Source organism: Spermophilus citellus (assembly GCF_964194105.1).
Source record: "Spermophilus citellus genome assembly, chromosome: 2".
Taxonomy (NCBI): Eukaryota; Metazoa; Chordata; class Mammalia; order Rodentia; family Sciuridae; genus Spermophilus; species Spermophilus citellus.
This window is the reverse complement of record NC_138183.1, coordinates 214,277,692-214,299,944: the sequence shown is the minus strand read 5'-3', so window position 1 is coordinate 214,299,944 and position 22,253 is coordinate 214,277,692. Positions and strand designations below refer to the sequence as shown.

Here is a 22,253-nt window from a genome sequence, read left to right as displayed (position 1 = left end):
ATAATGTATTCAGTATGAATATCTTTGAGTTTATCCTATTTGGAGTCTGTTGAACTTTCTGAATGTGTAGATTCATGTCTTCAAACATGTTTTTCATTGACTCGTGTTTTCCAAATTTGATATTTAGAAAAAGTTTCAGTCATTATGTCTTTAAACATTCTTTCTGTCCCTTCTCTTTCTGAGACTCCTTAATATGTGTTAGTCTATTGGAAAGTAATCCATAGGTCTCTCACAGTCTGTTCATTTTTCTTTTATTTTTTATTTTCACTCTCCAGACTTAATTTCAATTATTATCATTATTTCTCTCTCTCTCTCTCTCTCTCTCTCTTTTTTTTTTTTTTTTTTTTTTTTGCAGTGCAGGGGATTTAACCCAGTACCTCACACATGCTAACAGGTGCTCTACCACTGAGCTACATCCCTGGCCCTGAATTTCAATTATCTTATTTTCAAGTTCAATGATTCTTTCTTCAGTTTGTTGAAATTTTTGTTGAATCCCTCTGATGAATTTTTAACTTCAATTTTACTTCTCGACTATAAGACTATAAAATATCTGTTTGGCTCATTTTTATAATTGCTTTATCATTGCATCATGTTCCAGAATTCCTTGATTCTTTAGCTCTTTAAACACATTTAAGATGGTTATTTTAAAGTTTTTGTCTAATAAGTTCAAAATCTAGCTTCCTCTCAGGGATAGTTTCTATCCATTTATTTTGTTCCTTTTTTGGTTTCTCTCTCTCTCTCTCTCTCTCTCTCTCTCTCTCTCTCTCTCTCTCTCTCTTTCTCTCTCTCTCTCTCTGGCTTGCCTTGTGATTTTATTTGACACTGAACATTTGAATATTATAATGTAGCAGCTCTGAAGATGAGATTTCCCTACTTTCCTTGGACTTGCTAGGTTTTGTTTTGTTGGGTTTTGACTGCCAAATCAGAAGTTGTCCATTTGTTCATTTATCCAAACTGCTGTTTGCATATAGATACTGTATTCCTTGCCATGTGTAGTCACTGAAATCCCTGTTCTTGATTTGTGTTGAAAGTGTTTTGACAGAGATTTCCTTGAATGCCAAGAGTTAAAAAAGAAAAAGAGGAGAGAGAAAATACCAGTCTCTGCAGCTTGGGTTTATGCTGAGGCCTCCGATGCTTCACCAGCCTTGTACTGATCCAGGGATTGGTCTGAAGTGAAAGCTTTGGGTATTTATTCTCAGGTCTTTCATGATCATGCCTATAGCCCTGGAAATGCAGGAGGTTTTCTAAATTCCCTGAATATTCAGGTGTTTTGGAATGCCCAGTTGCCTACAGAAACCCTCTTCTCACATTTCAGTCCTTGTCATAGGTGGTCTACTGTGTGTCTGGATCATAATTTTCCATCCCAGGCAGCTGCAATTTTCTATCCATACGTGCTACTTGTCTGGGGTGCAAGAGTGCTGAGTTAAGGCAAGACAGAAACCAGTTCCTTGCATCAGCCCTTCATAGTTCCTGACAGACACACAAAATAACTTTTGAATAAGGTTTTCTCAGTTCCTTCCACAATGAAGGACCATTGTCCTAAATTGGGAACAGGAACTGACATTTTCAAGACTGCCAATGAACTGTAGATGGTATATGGCAAAAGCAAGTAAAAATACACAGAGCTTTCCTGCCATTTAATGTTGTCTTTTTCTTTCTTTCTTGCCCTTTCCCTCTCACCCTCTCTCTCTCTCTCTCTTCTCTGTTCTTTCTTCTTTCTCTCTTTTTTCCCCTCCCTGTCTTCCTTTCCTTTCCCTTTTTCATTCTCTGTTACCCTAACCCAATGCCATGTCTTCTCGTACTAAGGATCAAACTCAGAGCCTTGTGCATGTTAACCAACTGTCCACCCTGAACTGCACCCCTCGCCCTTGATGTTGTTATTGTTTTCTTGGTTCAGTGTTTGTTCAGTTGCTCTAAATCTTTGTTTTCAAAAATTCAACAAATTTGAAGCCAAAGCACAGATTAGTCATTGCCAAGAACTGTGTGAAAGAGAACCAAAAGAAAATCTGCTAGTGTGCACTACTTATTTTTCATCTCAAATAAATGAACTAAATGTTGAGGATGGTTAACATATTAATATACTAAATGATAAAGAATTATACCCTGAAAATATTTTTAAAGTTATTTTTAAGTTCACACGTGCTTTCCTGGAATTAATCGTTGTTTTTTTTTTTTATTATTATTATGGAATGCTTAAAGCAGACAAAACCTCAGCCAGTAAAATAGGCAAATAAAAATGTAACTGATGACTGTTTAAAAAAGAAAAGAAAAAAAACACTGATTTTTTTTTATTATGAGGTTCATTTACATTTATATGAATATATTGTGGTTATAAGTATATAATCATCATTTTGGTTTTTATTTTTGTTTATTATAATTTGTGATAAATATATAAGACAACTATGCTTGTACATCAACCAGTATTATAAAGTTGTCAACTTTTTAATATACTCATGTAAATAAATATGCATTTTTGTGAGTGTATATGTGTGTGTGTGTGCATTCAGTGCTTTAGATCACCCAAGATCTTGCACAAGCATGTATGTGTTTTACTGTTTTGCCACAACCCAAGTACAAATTTTAATTTCTTATCTTGGTTGTTTCTATCTCTCTTTCTCTCTCTCTCTCTCTCTCTCTCTCTCTCTCTCTCTCTCCCCCTCCCTCTCTCATTCTCTCTCTGTTTTGTATTTTTGAAACACAGATGGCACACAGAGGGGCACACAGGGGGGTGTTTTACCACTTAACTTCATCTCTAGTCCTTTTATTTTTTTTATTTATTTTTTAATTAATTAATTTATTTTTTAAAATTTTGACACAGGGTCTTTCTAAGTTCAATAGACTGGCCTCAGATCCGTAATCCTCCTGCCTCATTCCCCACAGTCCTGGGATTACAGGCATTTCCCCTCATATGTGGTTATTAATTTTATTTGAAAGGATATCTAATCTAACCTTTAAATTTATGGTATATATTTCTTACTGTTAAAATGAAATATTAGCATGATCTAATTATTATTCTGTTACTACTCTTTTGATTGTTGTTGCTGTGTTATGAATAGAAACTCCACAAAATTAACCACAATCTTGTAGTGTTAAACACATGTGCTTTTTTGTATTGCCTATTTATATTATATAGAATAAAAACTTGATCTCCATGCCAAAAAAAATTCAACAAATTTAGTTCTGTTAATTTCTGCTTGGTTTTTGATGTTTCTGTGGAGGAACAGAAACTTAGAGTTCCCTACTGCACCATTTTACTGATACACAACTACCTATGTTTTAACAGACTTGGATGCACTGTAAAGTTAGAGAACCACAAATCAAAGGCACTGGTCAGAAGTTAATTAGCGGCAACATCTTATATTTTGTGGCAACATCTTTTTCTAAAAACAACCATGGTAAAACTTAATCAATTCATCCCCATCCCCATCAGTGCACTAAAATTTGAGTTTTCAAACTCAAATGAAAATCAGTAAGAAAGTTTTTTTAAATGGGCTAAGGAACTGAACAGATACTTCACAGAAGAAGAAATACAACTGATCAACAAATATATGATCTGTAGCAATTATAGAAATACAAATCAAAACTACTCTAAGATTTTATCTCACTCCTGTCAGAATGGCAATCATCAAGAATACAGACAACAATAAATGTTGGCAAGGATGTGGTAAAAAGGTACACTCATACATTCCTGGTGGGACTGCAAATTAGTGAAACCATTATGAAAAGCAGTATGGAGATTTCTCAGAAAATTGGTAATGGAACCACCATTTTACCCAGCTATCCCACTCCTTGGTTTATACCTAAAGGACTTAAAATCAGCATACTATAGTGATGCAGCCATATCAATATTTATAGCAGCTCAATTCACAATAACTAGACTATGGAACCAACCTAGGTGTCCCTCAATAGATGAATTGATAAAGAAAATGTGGTATATATATTCAATGGAATATTATTCAGCTTTAAGGAACAGTAAGATTGTGGCCTTTGTCAGTAAATAGTTGGATTTGGAGAATATCATGCTAAGCGAAATAAGCCAATCCCACAAAACCAAAGGCCGAATGTTTTCTCTAATATGTGGATACTAATTCACAATAAAGTAGGGAGCACTACAGAAGAATAGTGTTACCTTAGATTAGGTAGAGGGAAGTGATGGGAGGGGAGGGGAGGGGATGTGGGGATAAGAAAGATAGTAAAATTAAACAGACATTATTGCTGTATGTATATATGTGACTGCATGACCAATATGATTCTGCAACATGTACACTCAGAAAAATGAGAAATTATATCCCATCTATGTATGATATATCAAAGTGCATAAATGCATTCTACTGTCATGTACAACTAATTAAAACAAATTAAAAAATTTTTTAAAGATACATAAATTTCTAAACTCAACAGTTTATGTTCTCAATGACTGGGTCTAGGTATACACAGGAATTTGAATTAGAAAGACTTTTCACAAGATTTCGATGTCTTTTCAGGATTGGGAACCAGTTGCTGCACTTTGTTATATACCCAGAGCCCCTAAGCATAGCTTTACCAAGAAGTAACCAGCTGCAGAACAAGCAACAACACTGCATCCAGGGTAAGTAAGTGTGGGACTGAGACCCTTGGACAAATTCCTGTTGATTCTAGGAAACACAAAAAAGTTACAAACACACATACATAAGTAAATACATGCACATGTGCGTACATATATGCACATATTCACATATAGATAGATTATCACCCAGAACATTTGTCACCTTTGGGACATTTCTGGTGTATAAAAAGGTTCACAATAAAATGCAGTAAATGCCCATGAGTGCACCATCCAGCTTAAGACAGAAAATATTATTGATATAATAGAAGCCTTCTGGGTATGGATCACTAATAAGATTCCCACTCCCTCCTCCATTTTAAATTCAGCATTTTCCATTTCCATGCACTTGTCTTTTTATATATATGAATGAATCAATAAGCAATAAATTGGATTGTTTCACATTTAAAATACATAAATGATTTAATATAATTTTCCTATGCTACTTTCTTTTTCATTCAACATTACATTTGCTATTCATCACTAATTTTTTTGTATTTATTTGTGATTCTACAATAATTCATTTAAGTATTCTCCTATTGATGGACAATTAGGTTTCTGCTACATATTTGAAATAACCAAATTCTCTTGTGATGATGCATATATACATATGAGAAATTATATCCCATCTATGTATGATATATACGTATGCATCATCATAACAGTGTGTGTAAAAATATATGTATATGTATGTATATATATAAAAAACTAATACATAGCTACCTGTGTTTTAACAAGTTTTCAGGAGGCTTGGATGCACTGTAAAGTTAGAGAACCACAAATCAAAGTCACTAGTCTGAAGTTATTTAGTGGCAACATCTATCCTTGGATATATGGCAGAGTTTCTTCACCTTTTATACCGAGAAATTGAGTGTCCATGTTATAAGGGGCACAAATTACAAAACACCATTATTTTACTGATTCTAAGTCTACTTGGGTTTTTCATTTCCTCTTAAGACCAATTTGGTAATTCATACATTTTTAGAAAACTGTTCAATTTTCATTTTATTGACATAACATTAATAAATGGCTATATTGTTTTGCTTTTTTCAGTCCTTGTGGTTATGTGCCCTTTTTAACTCCTAATGTTCTTAATACCTTCTCTTATTTTTACTTGTGCAAATTTCCAGATATGTCTTTTTAAAAGGCCAATTTTTGGCTTTTTTGATCTTGCCTGTTGTATCCTACCCATTATTTTATAGTTTCTGCTCTTAAATGCTTATTATTTCATTCCTTTCACTGTCTTTGGATTAATTCTGTAATTCTTTTTCTAACTTCTTAATTTGGATTCTTAATGCATTAAATCTCTACCCTTTTTAATATAGGCATTTAAAGATAAATATTTCCATCTAAGAATTGTTGAGTTGCATTTCACAAGCTTTTATACTTAGTGTCTATTACTTCTCTGCTTTAGTTAAAATACACTATAATTCTTCCTTAAACTCACTAGTTACTCTAAGGGCTATTTTCACATTTCCAAACTACTCACTTCTAATATAATTGCATTCTCAGAATTTCCTGTTGAGACTTTTTAAAAATCATTTTTGTGGTTCTGGGAATTGATAGCAGGGGCTCTCAACCACTGAGAAACATCCCCAGCCCTTTTAATTTTTTTATTTTGAGACAAGATCTCATTAAGTTTCTGAGGCTAGCCTCAAACTTACAATTCTCCGGCCTTAACCCCCAAGTACCTAGTTTATAGGCGTGTGCCACAGCATCCAGCAAAACTTACTTTTTAATCAATATTTTTTTTGTTAGTGCATTATAGTTACACATAATAATGGGGTTCATTTGGACATATTCATAAATGCATAGTTTGCTCCATTTCAGTCCCTAGTACTCCTTCCCTTCCCCCTCCTCCCACCCCCGCCCCATCACCTTCCTTTAGCTCTTGGTCTTCCTTCTATTTATTTGTTTATTTTTAATTGGTGTATTATAGTTATAAAAGTACAATGCATATGATATATTCAAATATGCATGTAGCATAATTTGGTGAACTTCACTCCCCAATTGTTCCCTTACTTTTTATGTCCTTTTATGTAGTATATTTTGTGATTCCATGTGCTACATGTGTTGTTGATTGTTGGTTAAAGGGTTTATGTATACTCAATAAATAAATTTGTTAAGTATGTTGTTACTTGGTAAGCATATTTGTTAAGTATGCTTACTAATTTTTTTTGCTTGTTTTGTCTATAAATGGTAGATTTATCCATTTTTTCCTTGCAATTACATGCTATGCATACATGTTAAATAAACATAAGGAATAACATATATAGAAAATTTAACAAATCATTGAAATACACACCCATGAATTAACTTGCTACCCAAGTTAATAAATAAAGCTGGACCATATCCCTAGAGCAATCCTCATGTCCCTTTCCAGTCGTGACCCCTCCCTCATTGGCAAAAGTTAACTGCCACTCAGACTTTAACACTACCAATCAGCTGCTTGGTTTTGAATTTCACATTAATGAAGTAGTAAACATTCCTTTGTTTCTTTTTCTTGACTCACAGCTATGAGGTTCATCACTGTCACTACTACACAGTTTGCTCATTTGAATCACTGTATAGAATCCTACTATTTAAAGACATCACAATTTACATATCCTTTCTACTTTTGTTGAACACATGGGTTGTGTTGGTGTTTTTTTCCCTTATTATATTGAGATTTAAAGCATTTTAATATATGACTTTGAATGTGCATCTATTAGACTTAATCCTAGAAGTCGTGCTGGTTAGTCGAAGGATAGTGTCTATTTTCGTTAATTATACCACCAGTTTTCCACAATGCTTTAACCAACTTGCACTCCAACCAGCAGTGAATAAAGGTTCCTTTTGCTCCATATGATTGTAAACACATGGCACTGTCAATCTTTTTAATGTTGGCCATTCTGATGGGCATTTGATAGCTTCTTATTTTGGTTTATTTTCCCTGATTACTAAGCAGGTGGATACCTTTTCCCATGTTTACTGACCTCTTGGATATTCCTTTCGTGAGGAACCTCTTAATTTTGTTGTCTCTGTTTTCAATTTGATAGGATTTTTTTGAAAATGGATATGAAGGAGTTCTTTACATGATGTGGATAAGGCTTTTTTAAAGTACAACTATTTGAATAGCTTCTCTTACTCAATGGCATGCTTTCTTACTCTTAGGTAGTTCAATTTTTTTAAAAAATCACCAAATTTAGTATATGAAATATATCAGCCTTCTCTTTAGTACTTTTTTTTGTTAGCTTTTTTTAAAAAGAAATGTTCCTCCATGAAGGTCATAAAGATATTTTTCTATGCTAACTTTCATAAAAGTTTTTTGATATAGGTCTATAACGCAACTGGAATTGACTTTGTACATAGTATGAATAAGGGTCAAAATTGTTTCTTTCCCACAGGAGTATTCAAGTGACCAGGCATGCTGCAGTGAGAAGGCCATTCTTTCCCACTGTTTTGCAATGCTGCAATGAATATTTTGAGGTTATGTTATTGAATGTAGCATCTTTGGAATTGTTTATCATTGTGTGGTTGAACTTTTTGGCCTTAAAGTTTATATAAGCAGAGCTTCTCCAGTCATTTCAAGTTTCTTTCAGTCTGTGTTTTGTTGTTGTTGTTGTTGTTTTACTATCATTTTTAGCATTTTTGAATCATGATTTTTTTGTTGTTAGAGTATTAACAATATACAGCAGAATTTGAGTCCATTGAATCCAAAAGCATACTCTCACTTCTAACCCTGAGTGATAACCACTTAATATGAAATAAATATTTTGGACTAAAATTTTAGCTGCTGTCTTACATTAAACATTGATGTTTCTCCTCTTTCCTTATTTTTAATTGACAGATTTTTGTTGTTGTTGCTTTTTTTCTTTTTTCTTTTTTCTTTTTTTTTTTTTAGTACCAGGGATAGAACCCATGGGTTTCTTAACCACTGACCCACATTCCCAGCCCTTTTTAAAATTTTTTATTTAGAGACAGAGTCTCAATATGTTATTTAGGTTCTCACTAAGTAGCTGAGGCTAGATTTGAACTCTCAATCCTCCTGTCTCAGCCTACTGAAGCACTGGAATTGCAGGCATGTACCACTGTGCCCAGCAGAGGTTTTGAGTCTCACTATGTCTACTCCACCATCTAGGTTGGTTTTAAACTCCTAAGCTCAAGCAATCCCCCTGCCTCAGGCTCCTAAATACCTGAGACTAAAGGTGTGCATCACACTCAGCTTGATGAGGGTGTTTTTAAAATCACATTCCTCAAATACTTAAATGTTAGAGTTAAAGATGATTTCTATTATTTTGTTCTTGGTATACTTTTTTAAATGCAAACATAAAGTATATTATTAATCCATTCCTCTATTCTTTTCCTAACAAATTAAAGGTCTTAGAACACTTTAAATTGTTCCCTACTATAATCTTATTAATTATCAATATTTCTGATTTTTTCTTAAGTGAGAGTATTATTATTTATTCAAACAATGATTATTCAAGCTCATGCCTGCTCTCAATTTTTATTTGTTCAATTTTTCTTGTACCTTATGTTTTCCTTCTAGGAAGTTTTTCAAATGAAGATCTATTGGTTCTAAACTGAGAATTTTGTCTGTCTACAAATGTCCTTATTTCACAGTCATTCTCAAATAATAATCAAGCTGTGTATATGCCCTTACATTTGAGAGTTATTTTTCTTTCAAAAAATTGAAAATATTTTTCCATTGTCCTCAGGCTTCTGCTTTTGCTATTTAAAAGCCAGCTGTTCAATCTATGTTATTCTTTTGTAGAAAAATTGCTTTTTCTCAATGGCTACTTCTATAAGATCTTCTCTGTGACTTTGGGATATTGGAATTTTACCACTATTTCTAGGTGTATGTATCTTGATGTGTAATCAGTTATTAAAATAGTCAAAAATTCTGCCAGGTGTGGTGGCACACGCCTATAATCCCAGCGGCTTGTGAGGCTGAGGCAGGAGGATCATAAGTTCAAAGCCAGCCTCAGCAAAAGTGAGGCACTAAGCAACTCAAGAGAGACCCTGTTTCTAAACAAAATACAAAATAGGGATTTTGATTGGCATTGCATTAAACCTATAGAGAACTTTTGGTAATATCGCCATTTTGATGATGTTAGTTCTGCCTATCCATGAACAGGGTATGTTTTTCCATCTTCTAAGATCTTCATCAACTTCTCTCTTTAGGGTTCTGTAGTTTTCATTATATAAATCTTTCACCTCTTTTGTTAGGTTAATTCCCAAGTGTTTTATTTTTTTTTTGAGGATATCGTGAATGGAGTGTTTTTCCTCATTTCCGTTTCCGAACTTTTGTCGCTGATATACAGAAATGCCTTTGATTTATGCGTGTTGATTTTATATCCTGCCACTTTGCTGAATTCATTTATTAGTTCTAGTAGTTTCTTTGTAGACCCTTTTGGGTCTTCTAGGTATAGAATCATGTCATCTGCAAATAGTGATAATTTAAGTTCTTCTTTTCCAATTTTTATGCCTTTAATTTCTTTCGTCTGTCTAATTGCTCTGGCCAGTGTTTCGAGAACTATATTGAATAGAAGTGGAGATAGAGGGCATCCCTGTCTTGTTCCGGATTTTAGAGGGAATGCCTTCAACTTTTGTCCATTCAGAATGATGCTAGCCTGAGGCTTAGCATATATAGCTTTTACAATGTCAAGGTAGGTTCCTGTTGTAGAAATTGACAAAGCAATCATGAAATTCATATGGAAAAATAAAAGACCCAGAATAGCAAAAGCAATTCTAAACAGGAAGTGTGAATCAGGCGGTATAGCAATACCAGATTTCAAACTATATTACAAAGCAATAGTGACAAAAACAGCATGGTACTGGTACCAAAACAGGCGGATAGACCAATGGTTTAGAATAGAGGACACAGAGACTGATCCACAAAGTTACAACTATCTTATATTTGATAAAGGGGCTAAAAGCATGCAATGGAGGAAGGATAGCATCTTCAACAAATGGTGTTGGGAAAACTGGAAATCCATATGCAACAAAATGAAACTGAACCCCTTTCTCTCGCCATGCACAAAAGTTAACTCAAAATGGATCAAGGAACTTGATATCAAACCAGAGACTCTGTGTCTGATAGAAGACAAAGTTGGATCCGATCTACAAATTGTGGGGTCGGGCTCCAAATTCCTTAATAGGACACCCATAGCACAAGAGTTAACAACAAGAATCAACAAATGGGACTTAATTAAACTTAAAAGTTTTTTTCTCAGCAAGAGAAACAATAAGAGAGGTAAACAGGGAGCCTACATCCTGGGAACAAATCTTTACTCCTCACACTTCAGATAGAGCCCTAATATCCAGAGTATACAAAGAACTCAAAAAATTAGACAATAAGATAACAAATAACCCAATCAACAAATGGGCCAAGGACCTGAACAGACACTTCTCAGAGGAGGATATACAATCAATCAATAAGTACATGAAAAAATGCTCACCATCTCTAGCAGTCAGAGAAATGCAAATCAAAACCACCCTAAGATACCATTTCACTCCAGTAAGATTGGCAGCCACTATGAAGTCAAACAACAACAAGTGCTGGCGAGGATGTGGAGAAAAGGGTACACTTGTACATTGCTGGTGGGACTGCAAATTGGTGTGGCCAATTTGGAAAGCAGTTTGGAGATTCCTGGGAAAGATGGGAATGGAACTACCATTTGACCCTGCTATTGCCCTTCTTGGACTATTCCCTGAAGACCTTAAAAGAGCATGCTACAGGGATACTGCCACATCGATGTTCATAGCAGCACAATTCACAATTGCTAGACTGTGGAACCAACCCAGATGCCCCTCAGTAGATGAATGGATAAAAAAAATGTGGCAGCTATACACAATGGAGTACTATGCAGCAATAAAAAATGACAAAATCATAGAATTTGCAGGGAAATGGATGGCACTAGAGCAGATTATGCTTAGTGAAGCTAGCCAATCCCCAAAAAAAAAATACCAAATGTCTTCTTTGATATAATGAGAGCAACTATGAACAGAGCAGGGAGGAAGAGTAGGAAGAAAAGATTAACATTAAACAGAGACATGAGATGGGAGGGAAAGGGTGAGAAAAGGGAAATTGCATGGAAATGAAGGGAGACCCTCATTGCTATACAAAATTACATACAAGAGGTTGTGAGGGAATGGGAAAATAAACAAGGAGAGAAATGAATTACAGTAGATGGGGTAGAGAGAGAAGTTGGGAGGGGAGGGGAGGGGGGATAGTAGGGGATAGGAAAGGTAGCAGAATACAACAATGACCAATAGGACATTATGTAAAATTGTGGAAGTGTAACCGATGTGACTCTGCAATCTGCATTTGGGGTAAAATTGGGGGTTCATAACCCACTTCAGTCCAATGTATGAAGTATGTTATGTCAAGAGCTTTGTAATGTTGTGAACAACCAATAAAAAAAAACAAAAAAAAATACAAAATAGATCTGCGGATGTGACTCAGTGGTGGAGTGCGCCTGAGTTCAATCCCCAGTACCGCACCCCCAAAAATTCTTCTACTCCTTGCATCCAAATTTAGTAGTATGTTATTGCCTACCACCACTTCAAGACAGATTGTCTATTTCTTTACCCTTTGACTCTGTATTGAAATATATGACTTTATTTGAACAATAAAATGTTAGTATATGCAATCAAATAAACAGCCTTGAAAAGTACCAGCACACTAGGGCTTGCTTTCTTCTTCTTCTTTTAATCTCAAGGCTGCCATGTGAGTAATCCTGAGTTAGGCCACTGGAGAATGAGAGGCCATGTAGGGAGAACTGAGGAGCACCAGACAACAGCCAGCCTGCTGCCAGAGATGCGAAGAGTCCGTCTTAGATCATCCTGCCACCCACTGATGTATCAGCTGACCACAGACCCTTGAGAGCATCCAGCAAGTATCTGCTATGACAAGCCAGACCAGAAAAATCTTCTGACCAAAGCACAGAATTGGAAGCTAAGCAAAGTGGCTGTTTTTAAGCATCTGTTTTCTAAGCTACTTGATAGGCAGCAACAGATAACATACGTCTTGATTTCATTTTATTTCCTATAATGAGAATTGATTTATTAACAATTATGCTCATAATATAACCTCTTTTTCTTTTTCATCATCTGGAATTTTAATATATATGTAATATGCATACATATTTATTATACATGTAATATATAATACACACATACATACATATACACATGCACACATTAAACAGATGTGTTAAAATTTTTATAAACAATTTTTCTACATTTAACCTCTTTCCTATTCTCTTGTCTTTTACACTGCACCACTATTGGGGTAATAACCTTTATAATACTTTCCATTTCATGAATGCCCTCCCTATTTAAGTCTAATCTGTAATTTAGCAGTTTCACTGAGGTATTGTTGTTGTTGTTGTTGTTGTTTGTTTGTTTGTTTTTTGGTTTTTGTTTGTTTGTTTTTGGTTTTGGTTTGTGATTGTTTGTTTTGCTTTGATGACTATAGTGTTCTTTTCTAAAAGTGCTTTTCAGTTCAACTATTCTTGGTCATATTTATCATCTCTAGTCATCATATATTCTTTAATTTACTGTTTTGTTTCTTTAAACATTTTAAACATATGCACTTAAAAAATTCTTTGCCTACTAATCCCAGTTTCTGCAGCCCTTGAAGGGCTAATAGAGCAATCACTGTCACTCATAATGGCTTACAAACTCATCTTTATGGACCTAATCTGTAGGCACCTTATGAGATCGCATTGAAAGTGACCTTTTCCAAAGCCTTTTCTAATCAGGAATCTCCAGGTACCAACCATCCAGGACCACTTTAAGACAGCTGATTGAGCTTCATAGATCAGGTTAATCTAGGGGTCAAGCCTACGATAGGGCCAAGGTTCAGTTTTCTTTTTTTTTTTAGTTTTAATGAATTTACTAGTTTAGATGATGTATACCACTTGGTAAGAACTTTCCTTTTGATATCTAAAAAAGTCAAACTCAGGGTTCAATGGTGTCTATCAGGACCTGTGAGGAAGGGGAATATGATGGGATATTGGTCTAAGGTAGAAACATTCATTTAAAAGATGAACAAACATGGGTGGTAATGATTATGTTAATTAATTGTATTACAGTAACCATCATACAGTGTATAATATACCCAATCATTACACTATACACCTTGAATAGAGTCACACTTAATCTGTCAATTTAATATTTTTTAAAAACCATTGGTACAGCAAAAAATAAAAAGATAAATGATAAATTGAAATAAATAATTTTTTAAAATAACCACTCCTTTGAAAGGAAAGTTTTTTTCCTTTTGAAAACATTTAAGTAAAATTAAACAATTAAAGGGTAAATTATCTTTGTAACTATGACTTCATACATACCATATGCAAGATTATATGGCCTAAATCAGGGATAAAGCATACATTCACTACATTCTGGTGCTTTCTCTAAAACAGATCTTAAGTTTAGATTTTATTTGCACACCAAAAATATACCTATGGTCTTATATGATATCTAGCTACTTTAATTAAATGTATCAATATATTAAAATAAATTCTGAAAATGTTCTTGTGTGTCATTCCATTTCCTCTGCTCTTATTTTCTCACTCTTCTCCTTCTTTTGAGTCCTGTCTTTTTCACTTTCTAGTTTACTACTGCACATCTAATGCTGTCATTTCTTTAAATCTTCATTATTCAGGTTGCTATTTCTTTTTCTCTATCTTTTCTACCTAAATGTCATATGTACAGATCTTATCTGATTTGCATTTGCCTTCTGGTATATCATAGACAAATACAATAATGTCTGTGTCATGGGCATGAATGTGTGTAACTTTTATAATTTAGAAATTCTTTTTTTGTAAGAACTAAATGAAATGATTCTATTTTATTTTTTATTGGTTGTTCAAAACATTACAAAGCTCATGATATATCATCTTTCATACATTTGACTCAAGTGGGTTATGAACTCCCATTTTTACCCCAAATACAAATTGCAGAATCACATCGGTTACACACTCACATTTTTACATAATGGCATATTAGTGACTGTTGTATTCTGTTACCTTTCCTATCCCCTACTATCCCCCTCCCCTCCCCTCCCACCTTCCCTCTCTACCTCATCTGCTGTTGTCAATTCTCTCCCTTGTTCCCCCCCCCTTTCCCCTCACAACCTCTTATATGTAATTTTGTGTAACATTGAGGGTCTCCTACCATTTCCATATGCTTTCCCTTCTCTCTCCCTTTCTCTCCCCCAAGGTTCAGTTTTCAAAGAAGTGTTATTCTTTCTTATCTGGAGATGAGATGGAGTCAGGCTAGTTATTGAATGACTTCTCTTTGCTATATAGTAGGCTTTCTCTGCCTACCCTATCAATGGAGGTATAGTTTTCAGGTTTTTAGCTTTAGATCAGAAGTTTCCATACACATCCCAAACATACATGGACTCTAAGAACTTTCTTGAGAAAGGTCCACACAGGTTGTTGAAATTTAAGGCTCTGAAATTTTCCTACATTGCTAATGGAAATGCAAAATGATTTAGGTACTTTGTAAAAATAGCTTGTCACTTTCTTATGAAGTTAAACATGTACTTAATATATGACTCAGCAATCCCAGACCTACATATTTACCTTAAAACTTTTTCTCACACAAAAACTTGTATGCAAATGGTTACAATAGTGTTATTTATTATTGCTCCAAATTAAAAACAGCCCAAATCCACCAACTGAGGAATGGATAAACTATGTTTACAATAGAACTGAAACACTGCTCAGCAATAGAAAAGAACAAACCACCTATACACACAAGACCTAACATACGTACTTACATAATTACATATATAAATGATTTCATTTATGTAACATTCTGGAAAAGGCAAATTTCAGGATCATAAAACAAATCACTGGTTGCTACAGGCTTAAATTTGAATACAAAGGGCATGTGGAAATTTGGGGAGGTGATGGAATGCTTCTTCATCTTGACTCTAATAGTTATTATGAGACTACAGGTTTTCCAAGGCTCAGAAGACTAGGCATTTAAAGGGGCAAATTTTACTGTATGTAAATTATAGCTTAAATTTTTAAAAAAAGGGAAAGGAAACATCTCATCCTCTAAGTTTCTAGTATTGGTGGACACCCTTCTGGTGTTCTTTCTCTTCAATATATTTGGTCCCTAAAAGATTTTCCTTCTTACAAGTACAATGATGAGTTTTAAAAGATTTCTGTTGTATTTTATCCAGACTTACAAGAATTTTGAATCAAGAGGATTTTTAGAATATCTGGTCTACCATATTGCCAGAGGCAAAAGTCTGTCATTCTTTTAAAGAACAAGACTATCTTACAATTTCATGGTGTTTTCAATTCATTTTATCGCCATATCCTTGTGTCTTCTTGAAGTACAATAAGGCAGTTATTGTAAAACCCTCTTTACAAGCAAGAAAAACAAAGCTCAAAGAAGCTGAGATTGGGTCCTATTTTAAATATATAGATAGAAAGAGATCTCTATCCCTAACTGAATTAATATGTACTTATTGGTTCTACAACCAATTCAAAGATTATCATATTACCTTAAGTCCCCCCAAATCAGGCGGTTAAGACACATTCTAAGGATCAGCTACATTCTGGATCACCCATGCCTGAACATGCCTAGTGCAGTGAGCTGTGTGACTCTTGGACATGTCACTTAACTCTCTGCCTGGTTGCAAGCTATCTACTTTATAAAGTCATTGTGACAATGAGATGAGTTAATTCATGTCACACAATAGAAAAGCATGTATGTGGCATACAGTAAGTGTTCAATTATCATCAATAATTATGCCATGTCCTTCCCACTAATTTAATCAATACACATCTCCAGCAACATTGAGAATTAAGCATCATACGTGGTGTGTGTGTGTGTGTGTGTGTGTGTGTGTGTGAAAATAAAATAGAAAGTTAGTGCTTACTTTGAATAAGCCATGCTTTTGGTTTCGCTGACCAAGCCATAAATTGCTTCCTGGGGGAAGGTTGGTCTCTGGAGTGTCTATCACACGTTCATAAATCCTGCAGAGGCAAAGAACACAGTTACAATAGAGAGGCTGAAATCAAAACCAAAAGGTGCACATGCTGTTTGAAGTCCTGCCGCATTAGCTGCTGGCATGGACAGATAGAGACACGATATGGTATGCTTGAAATGACAAGGAATGTGAATGCAGGGATCTGGACATATTATCTTATCCACCCTACCTCCTGCCTTTTGATCATCTCCCTTTTGGCAGAGGAAAGAAGAAGGCAACATTTTTGTCTACTGTGAGCAATGAAGTTGACACAAACCAAGAAAAGCAATTTTATTCAAATGATAAGGTGAAAACGCTTAGGTTCCCAGAATGCAAACAGATCAACCAAGTGAAGACAGTAGGTAATAGTAAAATCAGGAAAATAATCCTCATCTCTCTGGCTACAAAGCCCATGGACTTCCCATTGTATCCTACTGTTGCTGGACTTTGGTTTAGTTAACTGTCACTCATTTTTATAGTAACCTGAGAGAAGCCCTTAACCCAGTGGGCTGCAGCTGCCCAGATGATCACATGCTTAGTCTACAAAATCCAGTAACTGAAGTCATTATCCAATCAAAAATCTTTATTGGCTGGGCATAGTGGCACATGCGTGCAATTCTAGAAATTCAGGAGGCTGAAGTAGGAGCATTGCAAGTTCAGGACCAGCAGAAAGACCCTGTCTCAAAATAAAAACCAAAAAATAAAAAGGGCAGGGAATATAGCTCAATGGTAAACTGTCCCTGGTTTGATCCCTGTACCATGCACACACACAAAAAAAGACAACTGTTTAGGTTCCACATTCCACACTAAGCAGCAAGAAAATAGAGCAGTAAAATTATAAAACCATAAGGTCCATCAGGCAAGGTGGTGCACACCTGTTATCCCAGCAGCTCAGGAGGCTGAGTTAGGAGGATTGCAAGTTCAAAGCCAGCCTCACAAAAGTGAGGTACTAAACAACTCAGTGAGACCCTGTCTCTAAATCAAATACAAAATAAGGCTGGGGATGTGGCTCAGTGGTCAAGTGCTCGTGAGTTCCATCCCTGGTAACCATGCCCTCACAAAACAAAAACAAAAACAAAAACCACAAGTTCCAATCTCCATTCAACAAAAGGAGGTAACATTCTATAAGTGAAGAAAATCTTCATCTGATACATAATGGGCATATAACTAATACAGAGGAGTCCACAACTCCAGGATCTTTGAAGATTCCTTCAGAGCCTGCCAAACCACTGATTGTCTGTTTTTCAGCCCCACCCAAGCCCAGTTAATCAGTCACAAATTCTTTTTTTTTGTTTGTTTATTTATTTATTTATTTTTACATTTTTTTTATTGGTTGTTCACAACATTACAAAGCTCTTGACATATCATATTTCATACATTAGATTGAAGTGGGTTATGAACTCCCAATTTTACCCCAAATGCAGATTGCAGAATCACGTCAGTTACACATCCACAATTTTACATAATGCACTAATAGTAATTGTTGTATTCTGCTACCTTTCCTATCCCCTACTATCCCCCCTCCCCTCCCCTCCCATCTTCTCTCTCTACCCCATCTACTGTAATTCATTTCTCTCTTTGTTTATTTTCCCATTCCCCTCACAACCTCTTATATGTAATTTTGTTTAGCAATGAGGGTCTCCCTTCATTTCCATGCAATTTCCCTTTTCTCTCCCTTTCCCTCCCATCTCAAGTCTCTGTTTAATGTTACTCTTTTCTTCCTACTCTTCCTCCCTGCTCTGTTCATACTTGCTCTCATTATATCAAAGAAGACATTTGGTATCTGTTTTTTAGTGTTTGGCTAGCTTCACTAAGCATAATCTGCTCTAATGCCATCCATTTCCCTGAAAATTCTATGATTTTGTCATTTTTTATTGCTGCATAGTACTCCATTGTGTATAGATGCCACATTTTTTTTTATCCATTCATCTATTGAAGGGCATCTGGGTTGGTTCCACAGTCTAGCTATTGTGAATTGTGCTGCTATGAACATCGATGTGGCAGTGTCCCTGTAGCATGCTCTTTTAAGGTCTTCAGGGAATAGTCCGAGAAGGGCAATAGCCGGGTCAAATGGTGGTTCCATTCCCAGCTTTCCCAGGAATCTCCAAACTGCTTTCCAAATTGGCCGCACCAATTTGCAGTCCCACCAGCAATGTACAAGTGTACCCTTTTCTCCACATCCTCGCCAGCACTTGTTGTTGTTTGACTTCATAGTGGCTGCCAATCTTACTGGAGTGAGATGGTATCTTAGGGTGGTTTTGATTTGCATTTCTCTGACTGCTAGAGATGGAGAGCATTTTTTCATGTACTTGTTGATTGATTGTATATCCTCCTCTAAGAAGTGTCTGTTCAGGTCCTTGGCCCATTTGTTGATTGGGTTATTTGTTATCTTATTGTCTAATTTTTTGAGTTCTTTGTATACTCTGGATATTAGGGCTCTCTGAAGTGTGAGGCGTAAAAATTAGTTCCCAGGATGTAGGCTCCCTATTTACCTCTCTTATTGTTTCTTTTGCTGAAAAAAAACTTTTAAGTTTAATTAAGTCCCATTTGTTGATTCTAGTTGTTAACTCTTGTGCTATGGGTGTCCTATTAAGGAATTTGGAGCCCGACCCCACAATCTGTAGATCGGAGCCAACTTTATCTTCTATCAGACGCAGAGTTTCTGATTTGATATCAAGCTCCTTGATCCATTTTGAGTTAACTTTTGTGCATGGTGAGAGAAAGGGATTCAGTTTCATTTTGTTGCATATGGATTTCCAGTTTTCCCAACACCATTTGTTGAAGATGCTATCCTTCCTCCATTGCATGCTTATAGCCCCTTTATCAAATATAAGATAGTTGTAACTTTGTGGGTTAGTCTCTGTGTCCTCTATTTTATACCATTGGTCCACCCGCCTGTTTTGGTACCAGTACCATGCTGTTTTTGTCACTATTGCTCTGTAATATAGTTTGAAATCTGGTATCGCTATACCGCCTGATTCACTCTTTCTGCTTAGAATTGCTTTTGCTATTCTGGGTCTTTTATTTTTCCATATGAATTTCATGATTGCTTTATCTATTTCTACAAGAAATGCCGTTGGGATTTTGATTGGGTTCAACATACGGAAATCAATAAATGTTATTCACCACATCAATAGACTTAAAGATAAGAACCATATGATCATCTCGATAGATGCAGAGAAAGCATTCGACAAAGTACAGCATGCCTTTATGTTCAAAACATTAGAAAAACTAGGGATAACAGGAACTTACCTTGACATTGTAAAAGCTATCTATGCTAAGCCTCAGGCTAGCATCATTCTGAATGGACAAAAGTTGAAGGCATTCCCTCTAAAATCCGGAACAAGACAGGGATGCCCTCTATCTCCACTTCTATTCAATATAGTTCTCGAAACACTGGCCAGAGCAATTAGACAGACGAAAGAAATTAAAGGCATAAAAATTGGAAAAGAAGAACTTAAATTATCACTATTTGCAGATGACATGATTCTATACCTAGAAGACCCAAAAGGGTCTACAAAGAAACTACTAGAACTAATAAATGAATTCAGCAAAGTGGCAGGATATAAAATCAACACGCATAAATCAAAGGCATTTCTGTATATCAGCGGCAAAACTTCTGAAACGGAAATGAGGAAAAACACTCCATTCACGATATCCTCAAAAAAAAAAAATAAAATACTTGGGAATTAACCTAACAACAGAGGTGAAAGATTTATATAATGAAAACTACAGAACCCTAAAGAGAGAAGTAGAAGAAGATCTTAGAAGATGGAAAAATATACCCTGTTCATGGATAGGCAGAACTAACATCATCAAAATGGCGATATTACCAAAAGTTCTCTATAGATTTAATGCAATGCCAATCAAAATCCCAACCACAAATTCTTATAATTGTTCTCTCTTTAGAAATGGTTACTGCAATCACCAGCTGATGACAAGCCTCCAGCTCATCTCTGGCAAATACCTCTCCACACCCCAAGCTCAGAGGATTCCCAGGGAAGATGAACTGTCAATCTCAGTTCCATGTGCAATATCAGCTCCTGCCTATTCCTGCTTTCCTCAGTCTCCTCACAGAACAGCTGCAGAGAGTTCATTCCTCAGGTGTGTCCAGAGGTCAGGTTGATTAACCCATGTTTCCTGCTGTGAGAGAGCTGATGGCCTCCTGCCAGAGGGTGATGTATTCCTCTAGTGACTCTCAGAAGGAAAGTGTAGTGGAACACAAGATCCTCCAGTTGTGTGAAGCAAAATGAATGATCGCAAGACTGGGGCAGTTGGGAGCTGCCTGCCACTCGGCAGCCTTACATCTTAGCTTCATAGCCCATTACTCTACTATCCCCTGGAAACCAACAATATCTGGAAAGTATTGTCAGGAATATGAAATGCATCAGATCTTTCTCTACTAATTATCTTTCCATTATCAAATGAAACTCAAATTATAATTAAAGGAAAATGTTTCCCTTAAAAAGACAGTCTGTGTTTTCTTCACAGCAATCCAACCTTTCTTTGTTAGAATGAAACAATTTATCAAACCTGTTTTAACAAAAGGCCTTCTATATTCTTCCTCCTGAAAGGGACCCCCATACACACAATACTAGTTAAAAAAAAATTAGAAACAAGTCAAATTTACAACAAAAGAGAAATGCATAAGTCTTAGTAGATCGGCTTAAAAGAATTTACTGCAATCATTAAGAGTGATAAATATGCAGGTTATGAAAAATGGTAAACTATATACAAAATAATTTTCACTGGAGAACATGGAATGCAAAATTATTTATGTACTATGGAGATAATGATGCAAAAATTATGTTCCATGTTGGTAAATATGAGAAAGGCCAGAGAGAAATGGAAATCACTGTATTTAGGAGAAGATGCAGAAACATAATTTTCTATAAGGTTGTTTTACCAATAAATTGAAAATGTCAAACCATTTACCTTAACCTTCATTTTCAAACATTTGCCTCTCAGAGAGGAACTTTCAGTTTGAAAGCTTTCTTTCTGGTGTTCAATATGCTAGAAGATGAGCTCCAAGGAGCAGAGTAGGCCCTTAATCAATGTTTATTAAGTGCATGAGTGAATGAAGGACGGAACAATCTAAAAGATCAACTTCGTATCCTGCCTTGTCTTCTACAAGCATAATAGCTCCTTGTGCCTTAGAAATGGTTGGGGAAGCAAACATCTGAGGCCCACCACCAGCAGCTAGAGCAGAGCAACCCATGACACATGCGTCAAGGTGGTGTTCCAATTTCCTCTGTCATACAGCCCCCACCAGGACCTCCTTCTCATGCCAAAAAAATAAAAAAAATCTCCTTGATGCAGCCTTCCTCTAGCTCTGCCAGTTCTTTCCAAAAGGCAACTCTCACTAGAGGATTCCACAGAGCCGGGATAATCGACCAACTAGATATAGTTGCAGCAACAGAAAAAGAGTTTTAAAAACATGGTATTTTTTTTTTTATTTAAGTGGAGGCAATGTAATTGAGAGGAAACATCTGGCAAACCTATGTTGAATGACATTCCAGAAAGTAACTGCTTATCCTCTTAAACATATCAATGTCATGAAAAAGAAAGATGAAAGAATGGTTGCAAATTAAAAGAGTTCAAAGATTGGGCTGGGGATATGGCTCAAGCAGTAGCGCGCTCGCCTGGCATGCGTGTGGCCCGGGTTCGATCCTCAGCACCACATAC

The 22,253-nt window shown here is 35.7% G+C and overlaps 1 protein-coding gene across 3 annotated transcripts in view; it reads right to left on the bottom strand.

The window, feature by feature from the left end:
* NELL1 (neural EGFL like 1) overlaps positions 1–22,253 on the bottom strand; it is a gene marked incomplete at its 5' end in the record, with an annotated part of 865,989 nt that overhangs the window by 652,414 nt on the left and 191,322 nt on the right. For all 3 annotated transcript variants that reach the window (XM_081280547.1, XM_081280546.1, XM_081280545.1), the window contains one exon: positions 16,479–16,575. In XM_081280547.1, the coding sequence (XP_081136673.1) occupies positions 16,479–16,575 (97 nt within the window). The remainder of the gene's footprint in view (positions 1–16,478; positions 16,576–22,253) is intronic.